The 26063-nt window shown below is 46.9% G+C and overlaps 1 protein-coding gene across 1 annotated transcript in view; it reads left to right on the forward strand.

Annotated features, from left to right (window-relative positions):
- The window catches only part of FRAS1 (Fraser extracellular matrix complex subunit 1), a 1313599-nt gene that overhangs the window by 266170 nt on the left and 1021366 nt on the right, over positions 1 to 26063 (forward strand). Inside the window, exon 7 of the mRNA XM_078676362.1 lies at positions 1852 to 2020. Within this exon, the coding sequence (XP_078532488.1) occupies positions 1852 to 2020 (169 nt within the window). The remainder of the gene's footprint in view (positions 1 to 1851; positions 2021 to 26063) is intronic.

Genomic DNA, 26063 nt, shown 5'->3' on the forward strand with positions numbered 1-26063 from the left:
AAGTGGGGGACACTGCAAATAGACCTATTTGCAACACACCAAAATGCAAAATGCCAACACTTCGCATCCAGACAACCAGACCATCGTCACAAGGGAATGCACTATGGATAAATTGGTCAAAGACATTTTACACGCTTTCCCCCCGATACCACTGATACACAGGGTACTCAGCAAAAGCAGGATCAGCAACATGTCACTAATACTAATAGCACCTCAGTGGGCAAGACATACATGGTTCTCACAAATATTGGAAAAGGCGCAAGCACCAGCACACAGGTTCCCAAGAAGAAGGGACCTGTTGACAATGCAGAACGGAGGGGTGCTACACCCAAAGCCAGAGCACCTCAGCCTAGCTGCATGGCTCTTGAAGACCTAGAATTTTCACACCTCAAACTACCAGCAAGCACAACGGCAGTGCTCAGGGAAGTGAGAAGACCTACCACAAGAAAGTGCTACGTAGCAAAGTGGAAAAGATTCTCCGAATGGCGCATTAGGGAGAAACTGCAAAGGAGAATCACAAAGGAATCAACAGTACTAAGATACTTAACGCATCTACTACAAAGTCAACTAAGCTACACATCCCTAAGAGTGCACTTAGCGGCGATAGTGGCTTACACGAGAGGAGAAACGGGGGAAAGTTTCTTCACCTCCCAAGTAGTAAAAAGATTTCTAGAAGGAGCAAAGAGAATCACACCTCCAAACAGAATGCCAGCACCAGCATGGAACCTCAACGTAGTGCTAACTCAATTGATGAAGGCACCATTTGAGCCTATTCACAAGGCTACACTGCACATGCTCATGCTAAAGACAGCCTTCTTAGTGGCTATCGCGTCACTACGAAGAGTAAGTGAATTGCAAGCGCTAACACTTCAAGAGGCCAATCTGCAAATACCCAATGATACCCACACTTCATGCCAAAGGTGGTGTCACGGTTCCACATCAATCAAGCAATCCAAATACCTAGTCTTTTCCAAAAACCAGCCACAATCACAGAAAGGGCGCTACACACACATTGTTGTCTGTGTAGATCTACAAATGAACAAGGAAGCGCAAGAGGGACAGAAGGTCTTAAAACACATATTCAGTAACCAGAGCTCATCTTCCACCCAGCCACCACAATAAGGACAAACCGCTACAAAGTCTATGCACAGCATAGTGAATCCTGAAAGATTCACGCTGCAAAACGTATAGTTTCTTAACTGTCGGTGTAGTTTTGCAGCTTGAAGACTTTCTGGATTCACTAGCGAACCCACCCTCCTCCGCCAGAAAGATGAGACAGGAGGAAAGGGATTAAAACTGGAGAAAGACTTTAAAAGATTAAAGGAGAAACAAAAGTAACACAAGACAAGAAAAAAGAATCCGAAGATGGCAGCCAAAGGTGAATGCTTCCGGAAGAAGTGTGTCAACGTCTTGAAGGACACCAAATGGTGCCCACCTAGGCCAGAAAGTCTTCAATCTGCAATACTACACCGACAGGTAAGAAACTATACGTTCCAACCCAGAGAAAAGTACAGACAGATGCGTCCATTCTTTAATGTTTGTCTTTAGTATTAGCAGTGCTTGCGTAACTGACATAAGAACTATTCATATATACAGCCTGTTTACGCTCCTTTCACATTTTCTTTGCATTTCTGGTAGTACCACCCAAAATATAAATCTATAAAAATCAAAGAAGGGATCTAGCAGCACCCAAATTCACTCACTATTTCATTTATATCAGAAGAGAATAATGAGAGTTCAGGTATTTACCTAAAGCTATGGTGTGTCCACCGGTGCAGCAATAAAGAAGCCTTAGTTTGTTCTGCATTTCCCTTCTGCATATGACAACTCTACTCATGTCTTTGTCCACAGCTATAATGTCAGTGAGAAAGCCGGTTCTGTCAGCGTGACAGTGAAAAGAATTGGTAACCTCAACCAGTATGCCATCGTCCTCTGCCGCACAGAACATGGTTCTGCTACTTCCAGCTCCAGTGTGGGTTCAAAGCCAGGCCAACAAGACTATGTGGAATATGCAGGGCAGGTGAGTTGACACAACATAGTAATAGCTAGCATAGCATACACTTCCCCTTAGCTTTGAGACAATGAGTGTTATTGGGTTTCTGATGAACTTCTTTGCATACATTTCTTTAATTTATCTGCACTGGGGAAGCAAAGTGTGTTTGACCTATTAACTGTGATGAGGTTTAAAAATTAAAAAATGATTTTCTTTTCTTTATTGTTGTTGCACAAATACAGTACAACAGATTAACGTAGTAAAATGTACAAGGCATTTCCATCAAAACTTAGTACAATATAATTCCAAATTACATAATATACCAGTTGTCCATCCATGTTGCACATATTACAACACAGTTGTATGTTACATATTTCAGTCCAATTTCCTCAGTAGTCCGAGTTGTTATCTAGGGAGTTTCTCTCATTCAGAGCAAGTAATTCGCAAGAGGAGCCCAGAAGTCCTTCTGCCTAGATTATGTGAGGAGCTTTTCAGCGTAGCTTGCCAAATGGTCTCTACAATGTACAAGATCCTTAATCCATTTTTCCTGCCGTGGCATCTTTTTACTATCCTAACATTTAGACACATTTCTCTTAGCTAGTAACAAAGCAATTAGGACCAAACACCTGTTCTGTGGTTGCAAGCGCCCAGCTAACCCTAGGTGGCACATTTGTGGTGTACATTTCACTGCCTCCAAAACCATGTCAGAGAGGAGACTTTGTGACTTGCTCCCAGAATTCATATACCCTCCCACAACCCCAAGCTAAGTGCATAAAATCAGCATCCTGCATTTGACATCTTGTACAATTGTCTGATTGTTTCAACCAATACCTCTTCAATGGTTTTGGAGTATAGTATAGCTGCTGTAAAAACATAAAGTGGATGATGCGCAGATTACAATTTGCAGTCAACAGTTTTGTGATAGAGCAGCAGTAGCCCCAGTCTTTATCCCTGAGTGGTGCATCTAGCACCATATTCCATTTCTCTCTGGCCCCACACTTTGTTGGAGCTGTGTCATCTTGCATTGCATTGTATAGCCTTGTAACTAGTTTCTGATGGGAGGAGCCAGCTAGCATATTCTGTAGCGGTTTCAAAATGCTCGCTTTATCGGGGTGCCGTGGATTAAAGACTTTGAGGGCTTCCCTTAATCTGTAATGGGTATATATAGCTAATGAAGAGCTGTGTTGACTTGCCTGCATCTCCCCAAGTGTAATAAAGATACCCTCGGGGTAAGCGTCACCCATTGTGACCACTCCAGCATTCTTAAGAATAGCTAGCGCTCGGGGCTCCTGTGACACAGATATACCCAGGTGCTGTGCTAGCGGCATGTTTGGTGCATTTTCTGGAAGCTTCCGCGCCGCCAGGGTGCGCCACGCCTGTTCAGTGCAATCTATTGTGCTCATTTTGTATCTGGGAAACACTGGCTTCTCCCTGCGTATAAGAGCTGTAAGCGGGTCTGGGAATATCTCATCCGCTTCCACCGCATCATGCGGGAGAAATGGTGAAGGGAAATACCAATAATGTGCAAACTGCACCTGCGCACATAGATAACAAAGATGTAGTTCAGGAGCACCCTGAGAGTATGACCTGGTAAGTGTGCTCCAACTGCAACATGCCTGTTACTCAGCCTAGACCGTCCTGAGGAGTACCGAGCACAATTTGTCAAAGCAAGATTTTGTCAATCGGTTTGCACGATTAGTAAACCGATATAGAAACTTTGGGAGAATAGTCCTCTTTATAACCGCTACCCTGCCAGCTAGCGATGGCGGCAGTTTGATCATCTGCTCACTTACTCTTCTGTCTGTACCAGAGCCCGCCCATAATTTTCCTTCACCACGGTTTCTGTTTCAACATCTTTTTATTATTAAATCCCCATTTAGGGATACTCAGTAAGAGGGGTGGCATGTACACAGCGATAAGCCTACAACCCACAAGGGGCCGGCCGTGTTATAAAACTCGTTGCATAGTGTCCTTATGTGGTGGTATGATCCGTTATTCTCGCCATTTCGCACATCTGAGCAGTCCACCATTCAATCAGGTCGGTTATTTGAGAGAACAACAATCGTATTCCACCATGCTCGGATGATGCCCCGCCTTAGGCTCATCCCTGAAAGGCGAGCAGCGACCAATGGGTTTAACGTAAACAAACATCGAACCCTAGTGGCCCAATGTAGAACTAGCAACTTGAAAGAAGGCAACAAAAAAGAGTAGAGACAGAATCTAGAGGGGGCAGAGAGGAAGGAAGTCGAGAGGAAAAGAGGAGGGGGAAAGAGGACAGCCAGGGCAGTAGGGCCGAGAGGGCTCAGGGGGAGAGAGGCAGCCATTAGGGCACTATTTAGAGGTCGTGTCTGGTGTCATAGGTCGTTATTCCAGTACGCTGCGGGGGTTAAAGGGCATCACCGCATCTTCCACCAGATGCAGTGCTCTCAGCTTGGGGGGCATATTCCTAGCGTACTCGCTTTTACACAGATAAGTTACTAGTGGTCGCCAAACCTTCTCAAATCGGGTCAAGCGGGACTGTAACCTAGCTGAAAGCATTTCCATAGTGATAACCTGCCAGAGCCTGCTAAACCAGATAGCCATGGGGGGAGCTTCCACCTTCTTCCAATACAAGGCAACAAGTTGTCTGGCAGCCCCCAGCATTTGCAGCGTGATAGTCCAGTCATTACTAGTCAGGGCAAGCAAGTCGGCAGGTTTGATTCCCAGCAATACTGTACTGGCGGCATCAGGTAGAGGAAATCCAAGAACCCCCCTTATATGGCTCAACACCTCCTTCCAAAAGATAGCGATCACTGGGCAAGTCCACCAGATATGCAGAAAGTCCCCAGGCACATGATGACATCTCCAGCAACCGGGGGACGCAGAGGGGAATGTCATGTATTCCTATAGGTCCTGAATCGATCCCCCTATTCCTGACCCTATTCTAGTTAAACAAACCAACAAGTTAACTAGCAGTCAGCCCATGAGGCAGAAAACCCCCATGATGCAGATACCGTTATCTGACGCAGTCACACTACGGCACAGGAACGTGTTATCTGATTAGGTCATAACGCTTGCGATCTAATTAGACAAGCGATATTCCTCCAGCCCCTGATAAGGCATACGGAGTTCTCATAACAAATCAAACCTATGACAACCTGGGCAAAACCCTGCGGCCATTGTTTTGATTTCACCGAGAACTTTAGTAAAAGAATGTGCTAACGAGCAAGTCGTATGACATCTTTATTGACGTATCTATGTCCATCCTTACGTCAATCTCGGCACCTTAAAGGTATAAATATTACCGATCTTGCCATATGCAAACACACGCGTGGTGACGAGACGGAGCAGCCATACTTGCCGAAGCGAAGAGCAGAGCAGACCCCGCTGGCAGCAGCCCCGCCTTTCTGATGCGCTGAGAGAAGCTGCTTTCTCCTGCCGAGAATCCAGCACCGGCGTTTCCGGGTAGCCCTCGCAGGCAGCCTGGAATATCGAGACCAGAGAGAGAGATACCATTCCTCATTCATCCTAACTTCCAGGTACAGAACTGAATAACCCCTCACAGAGAATTCTTTAGTTATTCACTTGGCAAAAACAAACTTAACTTAAACTGTAACTTTCTATTCCCGCCCTCGTATTAGACTTAGGTCAGGTACACGGGGTAGGCGTATCTAGAAACACCAGTTGAGTACGTTTAGTCAAATGTATATGTGTATGTAATATATTTTATTCATTTTAAAACATCATATGGCTTAGAAACCATATCAATGTTTTTACAGTATTATTTTATACTATTGCTTTTAATGTATGCACTTTACTTAACTATAAGTATTGCAATAATATCGATCCATTTCTCTTGTATGAGAAAAGAGACTGATCAATAAATAACACCTTTTTATTGAACACGCCCGTCTCTTCCTTTTCTCTACATTCTGATGAGACTAAGAATGCACGTACTGACTGAGTAAAATAATTTGCCTTTTGTTCACACGACTCTCGAGATTGACTCTTGATTAGGGGAGAGCAAAGTTGTCATGTTCTATGGTTGTCAGAAACTAAATCCCTTCTTGTCTAATCAGGGAAGTTAAGTCCTCCTTGAACATTCGAGAAAGTTTCTAGTGAACTCTGAGCTAAGCTGGCAAACCCAAAACTTTAAGTCTAGTATCGACAGTAGTAGACCTAGTTAACGTCTGGCCTAGGCCTTGACTGCTGTAGGTATTATTCCAATGCGCAGAGCCTATTGGGAAGATAGGAACTACACTACATGGCGCCCAACGCGTTTGGAAAGGGCGATAAATCTAACGTAAGACATTTAGAGTAACTCAGTCGTGCTTTCTCACTCAGACCCCTTTTCCCATAATACTCCAAATACGTCTGGAGTGGGTGAAAGGTTATATCCGCCAGACCTCGCAGGAGGGAACTCCTATGTATGGTTCTTGGTATAGTCAACGTTGAAGGATAAACAGTTCCAAAATATTGTGCATCTAATCTTTGTTTCCATAAGAAACCTGATCTGCAAACAAACAAAATAACCTTCAGGACAGTAAAATGTCAGACAATGAAGAAGAAAGAGAGGCAGTTAGATTAGCAACTGAACTCGCAGCAGCTGATGCTACCATGCAGGCAGCAGACCAGGATATAATACTCATCCCGGTCATCAAAAGGAGATCTATAACCCTGAAACTTATAGAAAATGGACTGACACCTAGAGGTGGCACAGTCATATTCGTAATTGAGGCACACGAATATCGGCAGACAGAGGTATATTATTCATGGATACATTTTCCAGCAGCAAATGCTGTAACAAAGTACTTCCACTATTACAAAATAGAGGAACCTCCTAATGAGTACACTCCTTTCGAGGAGGTGGAAGTACCACTCAAATTCCAAGAGCATTTGCTCTTATTTGATGGCGCCCTAAAACATAATAATCACATCACCAGGCTCGGTCCTTTAGGTAGACCAGGAGCAACGTGGCCGGTCCTAGCCGGATACACACCACACCCAGACATCAATGGGATGTCTGCAGCAGAGCTGTTAACACAGCTAAAACAATTAATAAAAATACATAGACAATTAGTCCAATATGTGATGCGGACTTCAACAATTCAGCCAGCGATTAAACTTCCACAGCTGACCCCTCACCAGGGGAACACAAATAAAATTACACCACAGAACATCCAGTCTTGCCTAGGTAAAGTACCGGCTAAACGGGAACAAATACCATTCTGGTTGGCACAGAAAATCACCCAAATAGAGGCGGTGTTTCCTGACACCACCCCATTAGAAAAACACAGGATTCTGACTATCTGTCTTCCTATGGGAATCGCACCACACATTGAGGACTGTGACACTTGGGGTACAGTCTTTGCTTCCATCTACACAAAAACGCACGGTGTTCCATCCATTTCGGTGATACCAGATGTGCTAAAACAAATTCAAGACGAATATGGTCCTGAACCCGCTTTAACTCTTGGTATGAAATTACTGAAAGACTTCAAGCAGGTCTCGGCTATACTATTATCCAACATAAAAGGAGAAGCAGCAAACGTGGCGATCCGCCAGAGGTTAAAAGAGACAGATATAGCAGACCAACCAGCTGAAATTGCCAGAATCATAGAAAAATCCTATGAGGAACAAGGCAGAGATAGTTTAGGTGGAATACCAGTAAAACCGCAACTGACGGAAAGTCCAGAAAAAATATTTTTTAATAATAATTCACCAAAAAAGAACTGGGACGGAAACAAACTATCCAATCCTAAAGAAAAGAAATTCCAGTCCCGAGGAAGGTCTCCTAGGCGAAGAGAAAAATCTCCGAACCAAAGACACAGGTCACCTCAGAGAGACCCCTCTGGGAAAAGATATAACCTTAGAAATAGGGATAATATAAAAAAACCTGATAGATATCAAGACATTGATACACGTCCCTCTCAATCTTTTCAGAATTCCTCGCAGAAATCGGAAAGAAGAGGACGATCAGAACAGAGAGAAGAGCACGCCAAGTCCAAAGACAAGGAACCTGCTCAGCTAAAAAAAAAAATTACAATTTCCAAAAAAGAAGGTAGCCAGTATCAAGGTAGTTAACAATGCCGAGAATACTGAGGACACAACTGAAAAACGGGGAATGGGCTCAGACAATGCTAGACAGCGCAGCAGAAGTGAGCATAGCTCGCAAAGTCCTTATGAATCATCTGGAGACAGTGGACACGAATGAATATCTTCAAGTGGAAACTGCAGACACCAGGGTTAACAAACCTCACAAGATATACGAGATAACATTACGTATAGAGGGAGATAAGACTAGGAAAATAAGGGGACTATTTTGGGATAACCTCTCCAAGGGTTATGACATCCTTCTAGCTGAAAAAGACTGGCCACCAGAGTTTGTCAGGGAGTGCCCTCATGGCGAAGAAGTAATTATGCCTGCCTTCTCAAATCAAATTCCAATTCATAAAAAATACACACTTGCCAGAAAGTGGGCAGTGGCTCTAGCACCTGCTTTATATAAAAATCATGTAGGATGGGATGAGGACTCCCCTCCTCACAAAATCCAGTTAAAATCACAACCTACTGCACAAAGGCAGTACCCAATTAAGCAAGAAGCTAAAAAACAGGTAAATGAAATACTAGATCAACTAGAATACCAGGGGGTGATTGAAACTTGCACCTCACAAATGAACAACCCTTTGTTTCCGGTCTCCAAACCAGACAATTCATATCGTCTAGTTTTGGATTACCGACACCTTAACACATGTTGCAAAACTTTTGCAGTGCAAAACTCACACAGTGCTGCACTAATGAATAACATAGTGCGCAAAAAATACAAAACAACATTAGACATCTCTAATGGATTCTTTTGTCAAAACATAGCACCAGAGAGCAGATATTTAACTGCATTCTCAGTAAATGGCACTCAAAAACAATTCTGTCGGTTAGCCCAGGGGTACAAGAACAGCCCGGGGGTATTCTCAGCGAGAGTAACAGAATTACTTCATCTATATGATGATGAAGCATTATCTTATGTCGATGACATTTACTTAACAGATGATGACTTGGAGACTCACTTGAAAAGAGTGAACACCATAATACTTGGGTTCGCTGCTGAGGGTTACAAATTCAATTTTAAAAAATCCAGAATTGCCCATCTGACAGTCCTATTCTTAGGATAGGAGTTATCAAGTGAAGGCAAAAGCCTGGCTGACAATTTCCTAGAGAAATGTGCCGTACTCCAAGCACCTAGAACACTAAAAAACTTAGTCGATTCTAGGCTTCCTAAATTTCGGAAGAACATACGTTGCAAATTACGCAGAAAGGGTCAAACCCCTTTATGATCTAATTAAACCAGATTTTAAAAGATCCAATTGGACTCAAATACACACAGAAATTTTGAGATCCTTACAAACAGACATGCTAATTAAAACAAAATTAGAAACACGTGATAACACACGCAATCTTGTGATTCGAGTCATCCCAGGGAGATGCGGATTCACATACCTGACCTCTAATGAGGGAGAAAAGGTACCAATTGCATTCAAATCACACTTGTACACAAAAGCTGAACAGAAATTCAGCAACAAAGAAAAAATTGTTCATGCAGTTCAAACCGCAATAGCTAGAGAAAAAGATCAAGCAGACGGTAGACATATCACAGTCAGAACAGCTGAATCAGCCTTTGAGGCATTAACAACACCGTGTAATTTACCAACAACAACATTGGACCCAGAATGGTTACAATGGGTGAATTCAATCACAACGGACAAAGTATACTACTACTTTGATCCAGAACTAGAAGAATTGAAAAATCTAGCATATGAAGAAACATATCCTCTGCCAATCGACATTCTGCCTTTACGACATTACGCCTGTGTAATCTATACAGACGGACATGCTCAACCGTCCGTTTGGGGAGAACAAGCATACAACCCCACATGTGAGATTACAAAAGAAGTGTGGCGCGGAGGTAAACTAAAACCTCTATTAACAAAGACACACTCAGTAGAAACTAATTCAGAACAACAAACTGAAATATTAGCTTTGAAAATGGCGCTAGATAATGCGGATCGCGAATTCCCGACACTTATAGTGTCAGATTCATATTACTGCGTCAAATCATATAACAGCGATTTGCAGACATGGATTCAAAACGGTTACAAAGATGACACAGATGCACCAATAAAGCAGAAACTGCTCTGGGAACAAATAGCTCTTTTACAAAAAGAACTACCAAAGACTCACGTGACTCACTCACTGAGTCATCAGCCTGATGGCGTTCACGTTGTAAGGAATTCATTGGCTGAAACAGCCGCAGCGGCAGCCACTAAATCGGCTCCCGTAGTTCGAAAAAAGCGTACATTAAAATACATTGACGGTGAAACAGTGCTGGCAGTGAAAACGTCATCAAAAGGCGACTGCTCAGCGTTACCGATCAACTATCCACTCAATTATACATACATAATCGATGCAAACTCCGTCCCTTTTGCTCGAATCCCTGGAGTGGGGGATAGAGTGATTCCAAACATGGACAGGAGAAACTTGTTAATCGCAGACGCACACATGGGCGAGGGTCTCAGACACCTTAAACTGAAAAATTCTCTGGAAGAATTACAATCACGGTACTGGTGGCCAGGCATGAGCCTGCGTCACACCATGTTTGTAAAAAACTGCCCAAACTGCAACAGAGATCGCAGTGGGGAGAGAAACAGTTTAATACCTCGTCGTTCTACTCCAGGAAAAATCAGGAGTAAAAAGGAAGGGTTGCGATTAACATATACAGGCTAGTTTCCACTTATAATGTAGATCACCAGCACTCGGCTGACGTCCGGACTGTTATACAAAGATTTGCGGGTCTAAATGGCATATACGATAAGCGCATGCTACGTTTGACTATTGTTTTCACTCAAGCCCTCCAGCCTGGGGGGAAACATGGCCAAATGAGCATAGTCCAGCGGGAATCTTCTCACTTCCTTCCTGAGGGTACGGGACGGTGTAAAGAAAAAACCAAGGCATAAAGCAATCTATAACGGAAAGGATATTAGGTTCGGGAGCTGGGTGGGTCAAACATCTAATAAGTGTCCAACGTAGTCTCAATAACTTGCCAAGAAATTCTCTGAAGGGATTCAGTGCGTACGAATTATTATTTGGAACTAGGATGATGATCTCTGACATTGATAGTCAGACTTCAGTGGTGAAAGAAAAAACCTTTGATATCAAAGACCGTTTGGCTATTTTACAGGACTTAAACAAAACAAGAAAAGACCTGAGCAACATAAAGTTGAAACAACAGCCAACAACCACTGAAGAACCACCACCTGTCCCAGCAAGACCTGTCTGGATTCCTAAAGTCGGGGATCTAGTCAGGGAGAAGATCGCGGTAAAGAAGGAATTTGGGCCTTCTTACAGAAAAGCAGTTCCTGTCTTGTCTGTCAACGGGACAAGATCAGTTGTACTACCGCCACTTGCTGGAAAAAAGGAGAACCGAGTTGTATCCAGCGACCTGGTAAAACCACAACATGTGGCCGATAACAAACAGTAGGCCAAGTGGACTCCCAATAAGTAGCAGAACACCAAGGTTTGCTACCAGTACAGAGGTCCTAACGAAGAGGCTCATCACATTCGAAACGCCTACAGAAGAACAACAAGGACTATGCAGCAATGCAATAGAACTCAGACCTCTGAAAACCCAAATAAAAACATTTAGCAGAGACACACCAACCTATAATGAGGTACCCAGTGAAAATGCAAGAAACAGAAATCCTGAACCAATTGGAACAATTGACAGAACTGCATCCGGCTACTTCATAAACTTCGATGATTCCTCTGAAGGTTTCAGTGAATCAAAGGCACAGCCATCATCAAAATCCTTTAAAGACAAAGCTAAGGAACTTTTGAAACAACTGAAAGAAACATATCTGATTTCCCCATGGATTGAATTTTGGGTGGGTTTTGGTGCATTTATCCTCATACTTTGGCTCATCATGATACTAACATTGGGACGCTTTATTGAGGGAAAATATGCAAAAATGGACACAGCAAGTCAGAAAATCAACTTGATCCTCAAACCACACACATCTTCACACGTCGAGAAAAGAGAACTTTCTTCAGCCAACTTCACAGCCAATCCGATACCGGGTGGGGTAGCCTGGGACAACACTGACTATGAAATTTATGGTCCGGTCGAGATCCTGAAATATCCACACCAAATTAAGATCTCATTGAGTGACTTTGCAAAACCAAACTCATTTGCTGATGATTGGGACTTCGAAAGCATTAATAATATGATGTCTGACTTAGTAATGTCTGCTAAATTTACCAAACATGATTATTTGCAGGGTTCTACAAATTATGATAGTATGTACTGTTATAACCACTATGGTAACCATTTTTTACATAGATTTGCACAACCTAGAAATGTTTTAAATTATAATCAATGGGAACATTGTGCAACACCTCCAAAAGGGAGCTCAAGAACCGTTTACGACAAATATTCATATTTTTCAGGTTTTAACACAAGTAATGCTGAAACATTTTATTTTAAATTGTCAAACAAAACAGGGACCAAGACCATGATAACCAACACAAAATTGTTATATTCAGACTCATTCTTTGAAAAAATGAATACTTTTGGTTTTGAATATTGGGAAAAAATGTTGAATTGAAAAGTGTTTGGGGTACAAAAGAATGGCAAGTACAGGGTATAGAAGCTTTGTTTAGAGCCTGCATGATCCCAGAACAAATGATATTTTTAAATGACACTGTTCAACAAACCACCTGTCTTGGCCTAGCCAAAATCAAAGATTTAAATAAACCGTCTATTCCAAAGCCAACAATGTTTAGCAATAACTCTGATACAGATGAAGAGATAGACGTAAACCATATATTAAACCAAAACAGAACACATCCTGATTGGAAACAGTGGTTGATCTGGCCCACAGATACTAATAACTGTCAAGACAGATTCCTGAACAAAACACAGGGGTTCAAAATGACCAGGCCAGACCCTAGATATCCTCAAAGACATCACCCAGGGATAATAATCACCTACAGTGTGGGCAAATTATGCCTTCAGTGGCTACAAACTTCCACACTGGCAGAAATTAAGCAACACCTAACTTTACTTACTGATGGTGCTGACTTGCGTGATTTCACTTTGGGACCACGCAAACAGCGTCAAAAGCGTTTCATAGCAGCCTCTGTATATGCAGCATACAATGAGGCCTGGAAGGTTACTCAAATTGAAACAGCAGAGAGAATACGGGAAATTGACCGTATTAATTTGGAAAAATCACTTTCTGTAGTGGACAATGGGTTAATGACTCTGTCCTCCAGAATTTTTTCTTTGGACAGCATTGTGTCGTCAGCAATCGATATATTATCGCAAGACTTACTGTTATTACAACACGGTCAGTCTCAATTGCGTTCTATTGTACAGCTTGGCTGGACGTTACAAAATCTGCGTTCAGGCTATGTGCCTTGGCGTTTAATCAACACAACGTCACTATTCCAAATCTTTAACCTTACTGATAGACAAATCAGTATGGCACAAAAGGGTGCTGATTATACAATCTTGAGCATTGAAAAACTAGAAAGATTACCAATGACAATGTCAGAACGACCTGTCAGTGAATGGATAATACATGGGATAATAAATATTCCAATCTCAACCTTCAGGTTTCAATACTGCCAAAAATATATACAGGCTGGCATGTACGAGAAATTGGGAAAGGGGTACATAAAAACAACATGGAACCTGCCCTATTCACATGCATGTGTCAGTAATAAAGGACAGAAAGTGTTTCTTAGTGGCAACAATTGTGCGATGTCACTAGGTGGCACACTTCTGTGTAACGGAATTAGTTTGCATGGAGCCTGTGAAGGGAATTCATACAACCTTTCATGTCACCAGCAAGGCGCACCTGCAACAGAAATAGAACCATTCTTTCAAAGACTCTATAATGGGAGTTACATTCTTATTGTAGACCGCAGATGTTGTAGTTTAATGCCCGGGACTCCTTATCTAGTAACTACTACTGCGAAGGTCAAGTGCTGTGGACGCTCGTTGTTCCCCAGCTCCTTCCCAGACAGGGAGGCAAGGGCATGGCCCGATTTGAAAATTACTTCTATTCGAATAGATACTTTAAGCAGAATGAAAACAGTCCTTCTTCAGACGCCTACCAGGCTCTCGTCATCAAAAGAAACGTATGATCTACAAGTCGCAAGGACGACTGCAGAGATACATACATTATTATCAACTAATTCCCCCGTACATTTCGCGGAAATCCTGAATGAAATCTTAAATATTTCTGATACCAATGGGTTCTCAAAGGTATTTAAGACAGTATTTTCGATGGCATTAACACCATTCAAAGCCATACTGGGTATTTTTCCAGATTTCGTCCATTCGATTTTTGGCGGACTTCCCCTGATCTTGGGACTAATTGCAGGAATCCTATTCTTAGTCCTTATTTTTCGTTATGGCAACCCATGTCACAGACAAAACTCTTGCGACAAGGGAAGAAACAATCCTAGCCATTGGATACCGGGACCGGATATCAAAAATCCTGGGACTCTCCCGGCTTAGAGACCTGAACATGACTTGGTTTCTATCATTTCGACCAATGTGGCAAAGATGTGTTTTACCTGTATTGAGGTGTCTGCTATGCGGAGAAGAATGCGTGTTAGACACCTGTCTGACGCTACAATCGGATGCGCCGATGGATGCAGAAACATTGTCGAGCCCGATCAAGGTTCATGCTTTGTGCTGCCCTCAAAGGCTACCAATCCTGATGACGGCATTCGTGGAAGCTTCACCACTGCGATTGATGGGTAGTGAAGTTCAAGATGAAAGCAGCATCGAACAGGTACGACCTTCTGTCAGCAATGCGAATCAGAATGTCAATGGAGACAATCATGCGCAAGAATGCATGATTACACCTATTTCCGAGTTAGTGGAACTTTCCCAGGAAGCTGTTGACAGTTTTTTCGAAAGCCTAAATGATATGATGTTCTCACCCGAACAGAAATAGAGACTTTTGAACAAGCCCGCACACGGCGTTCCCTGAATTCGGCCTTCAACTTTAAATAATAAAGTCACATGAACTATTTTTCACTCCAGTTCACGGACAGCAACTCTTTCAGATGCCCCAATTCATTTTTTCGGTTTTTCGGGACACTTATCTTCTGCTTAAAGTAAGAAACTATTCCTAAAGAACTAAGATTTCTATTTTTTAGATACTTTATAGACTTTAGCTGCCCGCTGGTATGTTCATAAATATTTTATTCTGTGATGGAATGGTCTCGAATCTTTTTTCTGTATTTAAGAAACCATTTCATGTGTAATTCACATATACCATACAAGCAATAATGTATACAAATGCGATTGCTTTGGCATTATTCTACAGCTTGAGTGCATACAATATATATGTCTGCAATTTTTCAGTATATTTGAAAGTTTCAAAATGCATTTATGTATTTTGGGGTGGTAAGGTATACACACTACTCTATAGTATGTTGTACTATGTTATACTATGCCTAGATTAGTAAATATGTCCATAGTTAGCGTGGAGTGGGTGTCATGTATTCCTATAGGTCCTGAATCGATCCCCCTATTCCTGACCCTATTCTATTATTGCGGGTTTATATAGCGCTAGGAATCAACTCCCGGAGGAGTATCTCCACGCTTCGACCGCTGGGGAACCCGTCCTGGCTCACCCTGAGAGATGGTCCCTGATGGGTATCTCTAAGGTGCGACCAAGCATCCCCGGCGGTCTGGGGGGGCCGTTGTGAAGATGAGGCAAGCTGATGCCCAGAGTTGCCGAGTGTGGTCTCTGACTAGAGTAGGCACCGAGGCGAGAATTATCGAGTCCGCTGACCCTGGTCCACGACCCTGCCGCGTCAGGAATTGAACCCTGGTCCCGGGCCGTCCTCTGCTTACGGGTCTGCCGCCTCTAACCAGTGAGCCACACTTCTCCACAGTTAAACAAACCAACAAGTTAACTAGCAGTCAGCCCATGAGGCAGAAAACCCCCATGATGCAGATACCGTTATCTGACGCAGTCACACTACGGCACAGGAACGTGTTATCTGATTAGGTCATAACGCTTGCGATCTAATTAGACAAGCGATATTCCTCCAGCCCCTGATAAGGCATACGGAGTTCTCATAACAAATCAAACCTATGACAACCTGGGCAAAACCCTGCGGCCATTGTTTTGATTTCACCGAGAACTTTAGTAAAAGAATGTGCTAACGAGCAAGTCGTATGACATCTTTATTGACGTATCTATGTCCATCCTTACGTCAATCTCGGCACCTTAAAGGTATAAATATTACCGATCTTGCCATATGCAAACACACGCGTGGTGACGAGACGGAGCAGCCATACTTGCCGAAGCGAAGAGCAGAGCAGACCCCGCTGGCAGCAGCCCCGCCTTTCTGACGCGCTGAGAGAAGCTGCTTTCTCCTGCCGAGAATCCAGCGCCGGCGTTTCCGGGTAGCCCTCGCAGGCAGCCTGGAATATCGAGACCAGAGAGAGAGATACCATTCCTCATTCATCCTAACTTCCAGGTACAGAACTGAATAACCCCTCACAGAGAATTCTTTAGTTATTCACTTGGCAAAAACAAACTTAACTTAAACTGTAACTTTCTATTCCCGCCCTCGTATTAGACTTAGGTCAGGTACACGGGGTAGGCGTATCTAGAAACACCAGTTGAGTACGTTTAGTCAAATGTATATGTGTATGTAATATATTTTATTCATTTTAAAACATCATATGGCTTAGAAACCATATCAATGTTTTTACAGTATTATTTTATACTATTGATTTTAATGTATGCACTTTACTTAACTATAAGTATTGCAATAATATCGATCCATTTCTCTTGTATGAGAAAAGAGACTGATCAATAAATAACACCTTTTTATTGAACACGCCCGTCTCTTCCTTTTCTCTACATTCTGATGAGACTAAGAATGCACGTACTGACTGAGTAAAATAATTTGCCTTTTGTTCACACGACTCTCGAGATTGACTCTTGATTAGGGGAGAGCAAAGTTGTCATGTTCTATGGTTGTCAGAAACTAAATCCCTTCTTGTCTAATCAGGGAAGTTAAGTCCTCCTTGAACATTCGAGAAAGTTTCTAGTGAACTCTGAGCTAAGCTGGCAAACCCAAAACTTTAAGTCTAGTATCGACAGTAGTAGACCTAGTTAACGTCTGGCCTAGGCCTTTACTGCTGTAGGTATTATTCCAATGCGCAGAGCCTATTGGGAAGATAGGAACTACACTACAGGAACATCCTATGCAAACGCTGTGGCGTGTAGTACCACTGCGTCATGACATTGTACGCATTCTCTTGTTGCGGTATGCTGCGGTATACTTTAGGGACATCCCTCCAGAGGCGAGCCCATTGTGTCTGAGCAATATCTGCGCCCAGCATCCCGTGCCACTTTTGCTGGTATGAATGAGCGGGGAGAGTTTGGGGGTGTTGTAAAATGCGATAAATCTGAGAGATTAAGCCCGTCGTGCCCGTGCCGGAGCGGGCCAGCCGCTCAAACGGGGTGAAGGCCCGGGTGGCCCCAGGGTACACCGCATCCGACAAGGCCCAGTGGCGTAATTGGAGAAATTGCAGTTCGGCCTCTGGGGGGAGACGGAATTCATCCCGACAATGAGCAAAGGATTTAAGGATGCCTCCATCAAAAAGATCTGTGAGGACCTTACAGTCACCCTGCGTCCATTTGCGAAAGGCAGTAGTGTGGGTAGCCGGTGGGAACCACGGGTTGTCTTCAATGGGGGTGTGTGGTGAAGGGAAAGTCGTGAGACCCTTCCGTACCGCTATGTTGTCCCACACATTCAGGACGGTTTTCGTGGGTATCGCCATATATGCACTAGGGGATCGTCCCGCCTTATGAACCCAGGCCAAATTCCATATAGTGCGGCCCGTGACCGCTCGATCGAGATGGAGCCATCCCTTCTCACTCCGCCTGATGCCCCATTCAATCACAAAACGTAAGTGGGCGGCCCAGTAATAGTCCACCAAATTAGGACATCCAAGCCCCCCACGGTCCCGCGGAGTCATAAGGAGTGCCTGAGAGAAGCGGGGTCTCTTGTCCCCCCAGATGAAGTTGGTACAGTCCGCCTGCAACGCTCTGATGTGCGGCAGAGGGATAGGCGTCGGAAGGCATTGAAATAGGTAGAGTATTTTAGGCAGGATAGACATCTTGATGGCGTTCAGTCTACCCAGCCAGGAAGGGATAAGAGGTTTCCAGCGCTGCAGGTCATCGCGGATGGTTTTGCGACACTCTGCCCAGTTGAGTGCCGACCAACCCTCCAAGGAGGGAGTCAGGGAGAGGCCGAGGTATCGGATATGACGGTTCGTCCAGCTGTAAGGGCACAACTGCTCTAGTGAGGGGACTTCGGTCGGGGGAATCGTAAGGTTGAGCACCCACGATTTATCGTGATTAATTCTCAGACCGGAGGCGCTCTCAAAGGAGCAAAGCACCGCGTGGAGCGCCGGCAAAGATTGTCGGGGCTCCGTGAGGATGAGGATGAGATCATCCGCGTACAACGCCACTTTATGGACCTGCCCGCCCATCTTAATACCTTGGACGTCCGGGTTTCGCCTAATCAAATCTGCCAGGGGCTCGACCGCTAAGGCGAACAATAAAGGCGAGAGAGGACAGCCCTGCCTAGTCCCCCTCCCAATGGTAATCGGGTCCGTCAATCTCCCATTCACCCGGAACTGCGCTCGTGGCGCAGCGTAAGGCGCCATGATCCGGGCAATCATCTTTGGGCCAAGCCCTATCTTACAAAGGACCGCTCGGAGGAACACCCAGTCTACGCGGTCAAACGCTTTCTCAGCGTCCAACGACAGGAGGCACGCTGGGATACTCCAGTGGTGCGCCTTCCCCACCAAGTGTGCGATTTTCCGTACATTATCGGCCCCTTGACGGCCCCGAATGAAGCCCACCTGATCCGGATCAACGAGGTCCGGCATGTGGGGGTCCAGCCGCTTAGCTAATATCTTGGTGTATATTTTAAAATCAGTGTTGAGCAGCGCTATCGGACGGTACGAAGAGCAAAGCGTCGGGTCTTTCCCAGGCTTTGGGATTAATGCTATTTCCGCCATCCTTATGTCCGGGGAAGGGCCCTGACCGCTATCGAAAGAGGCAAAAAGCCGGAGGAGATATGGGCTCAGCTGACCCTGAAAGAGGCGATAAAAAGAGAGCGGTAAGCCATCCGGTCCTGGCGTCTTCCCCAAATTTAGGTCTTTGATGGCCGCGGTCACCTCATCTAGCGTGAGCGGCTCCTCCAATTGCTCCGCCGCAACGGGGTGCAGCTGCGTCCCGCTGTAGTGCTCCAGAACCTCTTCCGATTGGGCGAGGGTCGATGGGGCCGCCTTGTACAACGTGGCGTAGTAGTCCCGGAACGCCCTCTGTTTATCTCCCGCCGCCGTCACCCGGGACCCGTCGGGAAGTGCTACGCTTGCTATGTGGGATCTGGCCGCCTTGACCCGCAGCCGTCTCGCCAAGAGTTTCCCCACTTTATCCCCTCCATCAAAATGCAAACGCTTCAGGGCTAAAAGGGAGTGCTCCGCTCTGTTCGCCCGCAGCATGCGTAGCTGACCACGTAGATTGGCTAGGTGTCGTCGCGTCTTGAGGGTGGACTCCCCTTGATTCTGTGCCTCCGCCACCCGCAGGTCCTTTACCAAGCCTTCCTCCACCGCCCTCCTCTCCCGTGTCCTCGCAATCTCAAGGGACGTTATATGGCCCCGTATTGTTGCCTTAAAAGCGTCCCACACTACCGGGAACGGCGTCTCCGGTAGATCGTTGAACTCAAAGTAGGAGGTAATGGCCGCGCGAATGTCTTCAACTGACGTCGCATCCCTGAGGAGGTGTGGAGGTAAGTGCCATTTCCGTTCCCTGGGAGGCCCGTCCCGCGGGTCCCTGAGAAGCAACTCCACATGTGCATGATCTGAGATGGAAATATCCGACATCGTAGCCTCCACTATGTCGCGAAGCAAGTCGTGAGAGACAAAGATATGATCAATGCGAGAGTAAGAGCGGTGAACACTTGAATAAAAGGAATACTCCTTTTTATCCGGGGAAAAATAGCGCCAAGCGTCAAAGAGGCCTGAATCATCAATCTGTTTGCGAAGGGCCAGGGACATCGCCCCCGCCCCATGAAAGGAGCCCGCACTCCGGTCCATTGTAGGACTCCACACCAAATTAAAGTCGCCCCCGAGGACAATAGAGGGCCCACCCCGAGTGACTTGGTCGCGCAGAATGTCCCGAAGGAAGCGATCCTGTGCCAAATTAGGGGCATACACATTGCACAGTGTAAGACGGCGAAAACCCACCTCAACCGCCACCTTGAGGAAGCGGCCATCACCACTTCGGAAGGGCCTGTCATCACCCCGCCTGATGCCAGCTTTGCACAGTATTGCCACCCCTGCTGTTTTTGTGTCTGCTGCTGCCCAATATTGGAGGGGGTATCTAGGATGTGCCATGCGCCCAATATCAGCCTGCAGAAGGTGGGTTTCTTGCATGAAAATAATGTCCGGGTCGTGACGCAGGAAATAATGCGATATTTGCTGTCGCTTATTGGGTGAATTGAGGCCCTTAACGTTGAGGGATAAAATCTTAAGGGGTCTGGTCACGTTACTCGCCATTGCAAGAGGTCCTGGGATACACAAGCAAATCCATGCACATCAGAGCGCACACCAGCCATATGTCCCACTCCGTCCACCCCACACCCACCCTCCCCGGCCCCCCACAGGATACAGTGGAAAGAAGAAAAGAGAGAAAGAAGAGGAGAAAGAGAGTCAAATATAAACATCCAAACATTCAACAGCCTGTAAGGCTGAAGGCGTGAATCGAAATGTCGTGGCCAACAGGGCCAAAGTACACTGTCCCCAGAATAGGGCATCCTACACCCTCGGGTTCGAATGTCCAGTGGGATGTCACTCCCCAGGGGACAGTTCCAGTGGGTCATGGTTGGCAGGAAGCACTAGGAAGTAGGGAGTCCCCACCCCTCCAGGCCCACCACAGGGGAATTAGGAGCCCGGTCAACCCCTCTCCCCCACGCCAGCCCCCCACCCGCTGGGGAAGTGCAAGGAAACAGTACCTCAGTAGATGTGCAGCAAGTGTGGCGCCCTCCTCATGGTGTAGAGGGTCGCCCCTTAGGGGAGCGCTCTGTACAGTCGGTCTCCGCTTCCTCCAGAGCTCTGATGTGGGCTATGACGTCTTGACGAGCTTGGCTGGTCGTGGGTGCGTCGGCAGGAGGCGCGCGCCGTCTTCTCGGCACCGTGGTCCAATCCGGTCCAGTCGGGGTTCTCTTGTGGGGAGGGCGCCTAGAGGGACTCTCCGGGGGAGAGCCCGCGATGTTGAGGAGCCGCGCCGCCTCGTTGTAAGACCGTAAGTTTTTGCGCCTTCCTTCCCATTGAAAGATGAGCGCAAAAGGGTGACCCCATTGGTACGGGATGTCCATGCTCCGTAACTTCTCAGTTATTGGGCGAAAAGCACGTTTCCGCTTTAGAGTGTTGGGTGCCAGGTCATGAAAGATTTGGATCTTGTGGCCCTTGTATTGTAGGTCCGGTTTATCTCGTGCTCGCTTCCAGATCTCCTCCTTCTCCACAAAGAAATGCACCCGCGTGAGAATGTCCGGCAGGAGGCCCGACCTTCCCGCCGGGGCTGCCACCCGGTGCGCCCGGTCCAGAGTGGGGGGCGACACGTCTGCGTCACCTCGCACCTCATGGAGGAGTTGCGCCACAAAGCCCATCATGTCCTCCCCTTCCTCACCGAGTGGCACGCCGCGAATGCGGAGGTTATTGCGCCGACCCCGGTTCTCCAAGTCCTCCTGTTTGACTTGAAGCTCGATATTTTGTTCTTCAAGGGCCGTCAGGCGCTGCCATAGTTGTTCCTGGTCCTCAGTGCGCGTGTCTACGGTTCTCTCCAGGCTATCCACGCGATCCCCAAGCTCCGTGACCTCCCTCTTGAGCTCCGTAACGCAAGAATGTACCTCCATTCGTAGGGAGCCGATCTCAGCCTTAAGGTCTGTCATAAAGGCAGCCATAAACGCCTGCGTGACCGGCGGGGAGTCCGCCGGTCCCTTGGATGGGCCCTCACCGGCCGCCGGTGCTCCCGCCTTGCCCCACATAGCCGTCACCGGATTATCCTTGGGGGTCGTCGCCGGGTCCGCCCTGTTGCTCCTGTTCGTGCGTGTCATCGTTCTCTTAGACCAGGAGTAGACTGCCCCAAGCTAGTTCATGGAAGCAGGCCCGGAGCGAGGGGGAAGGGCACCAGCGGGGACGTGAGGAACAAATCCCACCTTATGTCGTCAAGTGCTTCAGACCCTTCCCATTCAGGCAAGCCCGCAGTGGTTCTACCAGCAGGGTCCACCAGGCAGCAGCACCCCACAGCCGAGCACACCCACCTTGAGCAATCTCTCCGCCGTATTCCTCCAGCCCAGGGTCAGCGCCACAGAAGTGAACCTTGAAAGTTAAAAGTTGGTCCAGCAGGGGAGCAGGCACTGCGCACGTTCAGGGCCTCGCGCCCTGTCTCATGTGATCCCCGCCGACAATGCCCAGGGGAGTCTGCCGGGTGTCTCCGACTGAGTGGATCGGCACCGGGTGGTGTCGTCTGCAGTCCTCTGCCTCCGCTCTCCAGCGGAAGGGGTCGCCTCACCGCTACACCGTCATCAGGCCTGAAATTTGGCGGCCTCAGAAGGCACCCCGGGGGCACCGCCCACGCCGGGTCGCCTCTCGGGCCCTCTCAGCAGCCCTCCGCCGTAATTCCGGCTCCCCACCTCAGCTTGCAGCAAATCAAGACCCGGAGCACCCCCGGGCAGCCCCAGGCCCAGGTCTCCGCCTCTCCTCCCAGGGAAGGGGGGTGCCGATCGCTCCAGACGCAGAGGGCACACAGAGGGGGCAGCCGACGTTCTCCTCGTCCCCAGCAGAGCTGCTGCAGATCTCCGCCTCCGCTCCCCCGTGTAAAGGGGCCGTCTCACCACTACACCGCCCTCGCGTCCCGTGCAGGCCCGAAACGTGGCGGCCTCAGGAAGCACCCCGGGGGCACCGTCCACGCCGGATCGTCTCTTGGGCCATCCCAACGGCCCTCTGTCGCAGCTCCGGCTCCTCACCTCAGCGTGTCGTGGAGTGCGACCCGGAGTACCCTCTAGCAGCTCCAGGCCCGGTCCTCCGCCTCTCCTCTCCGGGGCCGATGGCACCGATCGCACCAGGCGCAGAGGACATGCGAAGGGGCCAGCCGACGTGCTTCTCCTCTCCGGTAGAGCTGCCGGCAGTGGATCTGCAGCCTCACCGCAGCGGACAGGCAGGTAGGGCAACAGCAGGCAGCCGCCGGCGCGCACAGTGTCCGGCAGCAGGCGATAGCAGGCCGCCTTACTGGAGTCTCAAGATGGCGGGCAGGCAGGCCCCGTCTGCATCGGTCGGCTCCAAACCTCCCAAGGTGTTTCCCGGGAGTCGCTGTCTATATGGGCACTCCCACAGCTTGTCAGTGCACCGGGGTGATGCTGGGAGGGTTCGGGCGCCCCGAATTCCGCTATAATAGCTAATGTAAGGCCGGAGGCGGCGGGAGCTCCACTAAAGCGTGTCTGCTCACATCGCCGGTCAAGCCACGCCCCCACCACGGTTTCTGGCTCCCTGTGGATCCATACACCAAGGTATTTAGCAGAATCCGACGTCCATTCTAGTGGGAACTCTAAGTTGAACTGTAGGGTGCATGGCGTCAATTGAAAAATTTAAGATTTCTCCGAGTATATTCTGAGACCGGAGAGTTGTTCGTATTTTATGCATGCCATAATTAGCCCATGTAACTCCTCTTCCAGATTACGGACATATAATAACATGTCATCAGCCTACATGGAGATAACAAGTGGCTGCTTTCAAAAAACCAACACTGCCCTCACGTCTTTTTGCCTTATGATACAAGCCAGCAGCTCCATAACTATCGCAAACAGCAATGGGGATACGGGACAGCCTTGTCGCGTACCCCTGTGAATCGAAACTGGTTTGGAATGGCAGTTATTCACATGAACTCTAGCGACAGGAGAACAATGCAGAAGCTCCAGCCATTTCATGAATCTGAATGGCAGTCCCAATCGCCTCAGCACACTAAACATGAACCCCCGTTTGATCAAATCGAACGCTTTTGCTGCCTCAAACAGCACAGACCACCGCTTTGAGCTCAGGATCAATTTGATGCATAAACATCAACAATGTACATATATTGTGTGCGGTGGACTGAGTCGGAACAAAATCTGATTGATCCGGCAGCACCAGCTCAGGAAGTAGTGGGCGCAACCTAGTCGCCACCCTTTTTGCCAATATTTTCGGGTCAATATTTAAAGGGGCGGTAGGAGTTTTGGGTCCTTACCCAGCTTCAGCAGCCTTATTATTAGGGCCTCACAAAGTGTGGGGGGGGGCAAGATCTTATGTTCGTATGCCTCACTGTCATGGAGATGGGGGGCCAGCAGGTCTGCATACGCTTAGTACAATTCGCAGGGGCAGAGGGCAAAGACTGTATTGCCTTCTTAATATCATCAGCTGTGAATTCTTGCATCAAATAATCTCTTTGCCCAGGGGACAGCCAAGCAAGTGAAATTTCTTCAAAAAAAATGTAATATCTCATCAGTGTCTGCCTTCTCCACCCCACCATACAATGATGAGTAATATGACCCAAATTAATTAAGAATTTCTGTTGTGCCAAGTCACACGTCACCATCCTGACCCACAAGTTTGGTGATGAAGACCAGCGTCCGAGGGGCACAGATCTTCGCCGCCAGAGTGCGACCTGGGCGTCCACCCTCCCCAGCCACCCATCTTCTGGCCATATGGTTGTTTTCCTGGTCTGCTGTTTCATTGTACCCAGTGATCTCCTCCTTGATTTTTGCTAGCGTTTCAGTTTTGTGTGAGGTTGCGTATTCTTGTTCCAATCCAATTAAGCACTTTTCTAACTTACACATCTAAGGTCTTTCAATACCCCTGTCTGCAACCCAATGCAAGTGCCCCGTATCATGGCTTTAAAAGCCTCCCACAATAGGCCAGTATTTTCCACTGTACCCGTATTCTCACTGAAGAAGAGTTCGATAGCTTGACGCACCCCCTCATTGAAGACTGGGTCAAGCAACGCAGAGGGCTGCCGCCACCACTGAAAGGGTTGTGCATGGTGCGTAGGAACATACATCTCCAGGACCACTGGAGAGTGGTCTGAAAGAGTGTGCGGTAAATGTTTTACTCCACTAACCCAGGGAGCCACCACTCACGAGATCAACCAAAAATCCTGCCTGGACCATGTTTCATGTACGCAGGAGATATGCGTGCCCTCACGTAACCCAGGGTTCCTTGCCCTCCAAATATCAATGAGTTTATGATTATGCATGATGTCATGTATGACCTGTGCCAACCTCTTTCCCTGCTGTGTGGTAGTAGCGCTGCAGTCCATGTCAGGTTCCAAGTATGTATTCCTCCCCATAATAACACTTCAGGTTGTAGATCAAACAATTTACCATTCAATCTTTGGTAAAAAAAAAAAAAGTTGCATTGTCGACATTGGGGCCATAGGTTGTGATGATTGTAAGCTTCGTGCCTCCAAGGCATCCCTGTACCAATGTACATCTTCCCAAGTCGTCTGAGTGTATGTGTAAGTTTAAAGATAATACAATTTTTCAATAATATGATAACCCCCCTGGCATAAGAGGAGTAAGAGGATGAAGCTTTAATCATCGCCCAACGTGTTCCTACCCTATCCCACCCCAGAGAGGTGAGTTTCCTGTAATAAGGCTAGTTGTATCCCATGCCTGTCTAAATATGCCAACACCTATTTTAATTATTTTGGGATTATTTAACCCCCTTACATTTCTTGTGACTAGCTTATTTCACGTATCATTTTGGCGCTGTGTTTTCTTATTGTATGTTGTTCTTTTCACTATGATGTATCAACTGGCTTCTCTCTACCTATGTAGCTTTGTACCTGAGACGATGCATGCCTGTAACCGCCAACTAACCTCCCACCCGCTTTAGCATCCCAATCATGCCAAAGACATTCCCACATTACATAGACATTCAACAGCATAACTG

Source organism: Lissotriton helveticus, chromosome 2_1, assembly GCF_964261635.1.
Source record: "Lissotriton helveticus chromosome 2_1, aLisHel1.1, whole genome shotgun sequence".
NCBI classification, from domain to species: Eukaryota; Metazoa; Chordata; class Amphibia; order Caudata; family Salamandridae; genus Lissotriton; species Lissotriton helveticus.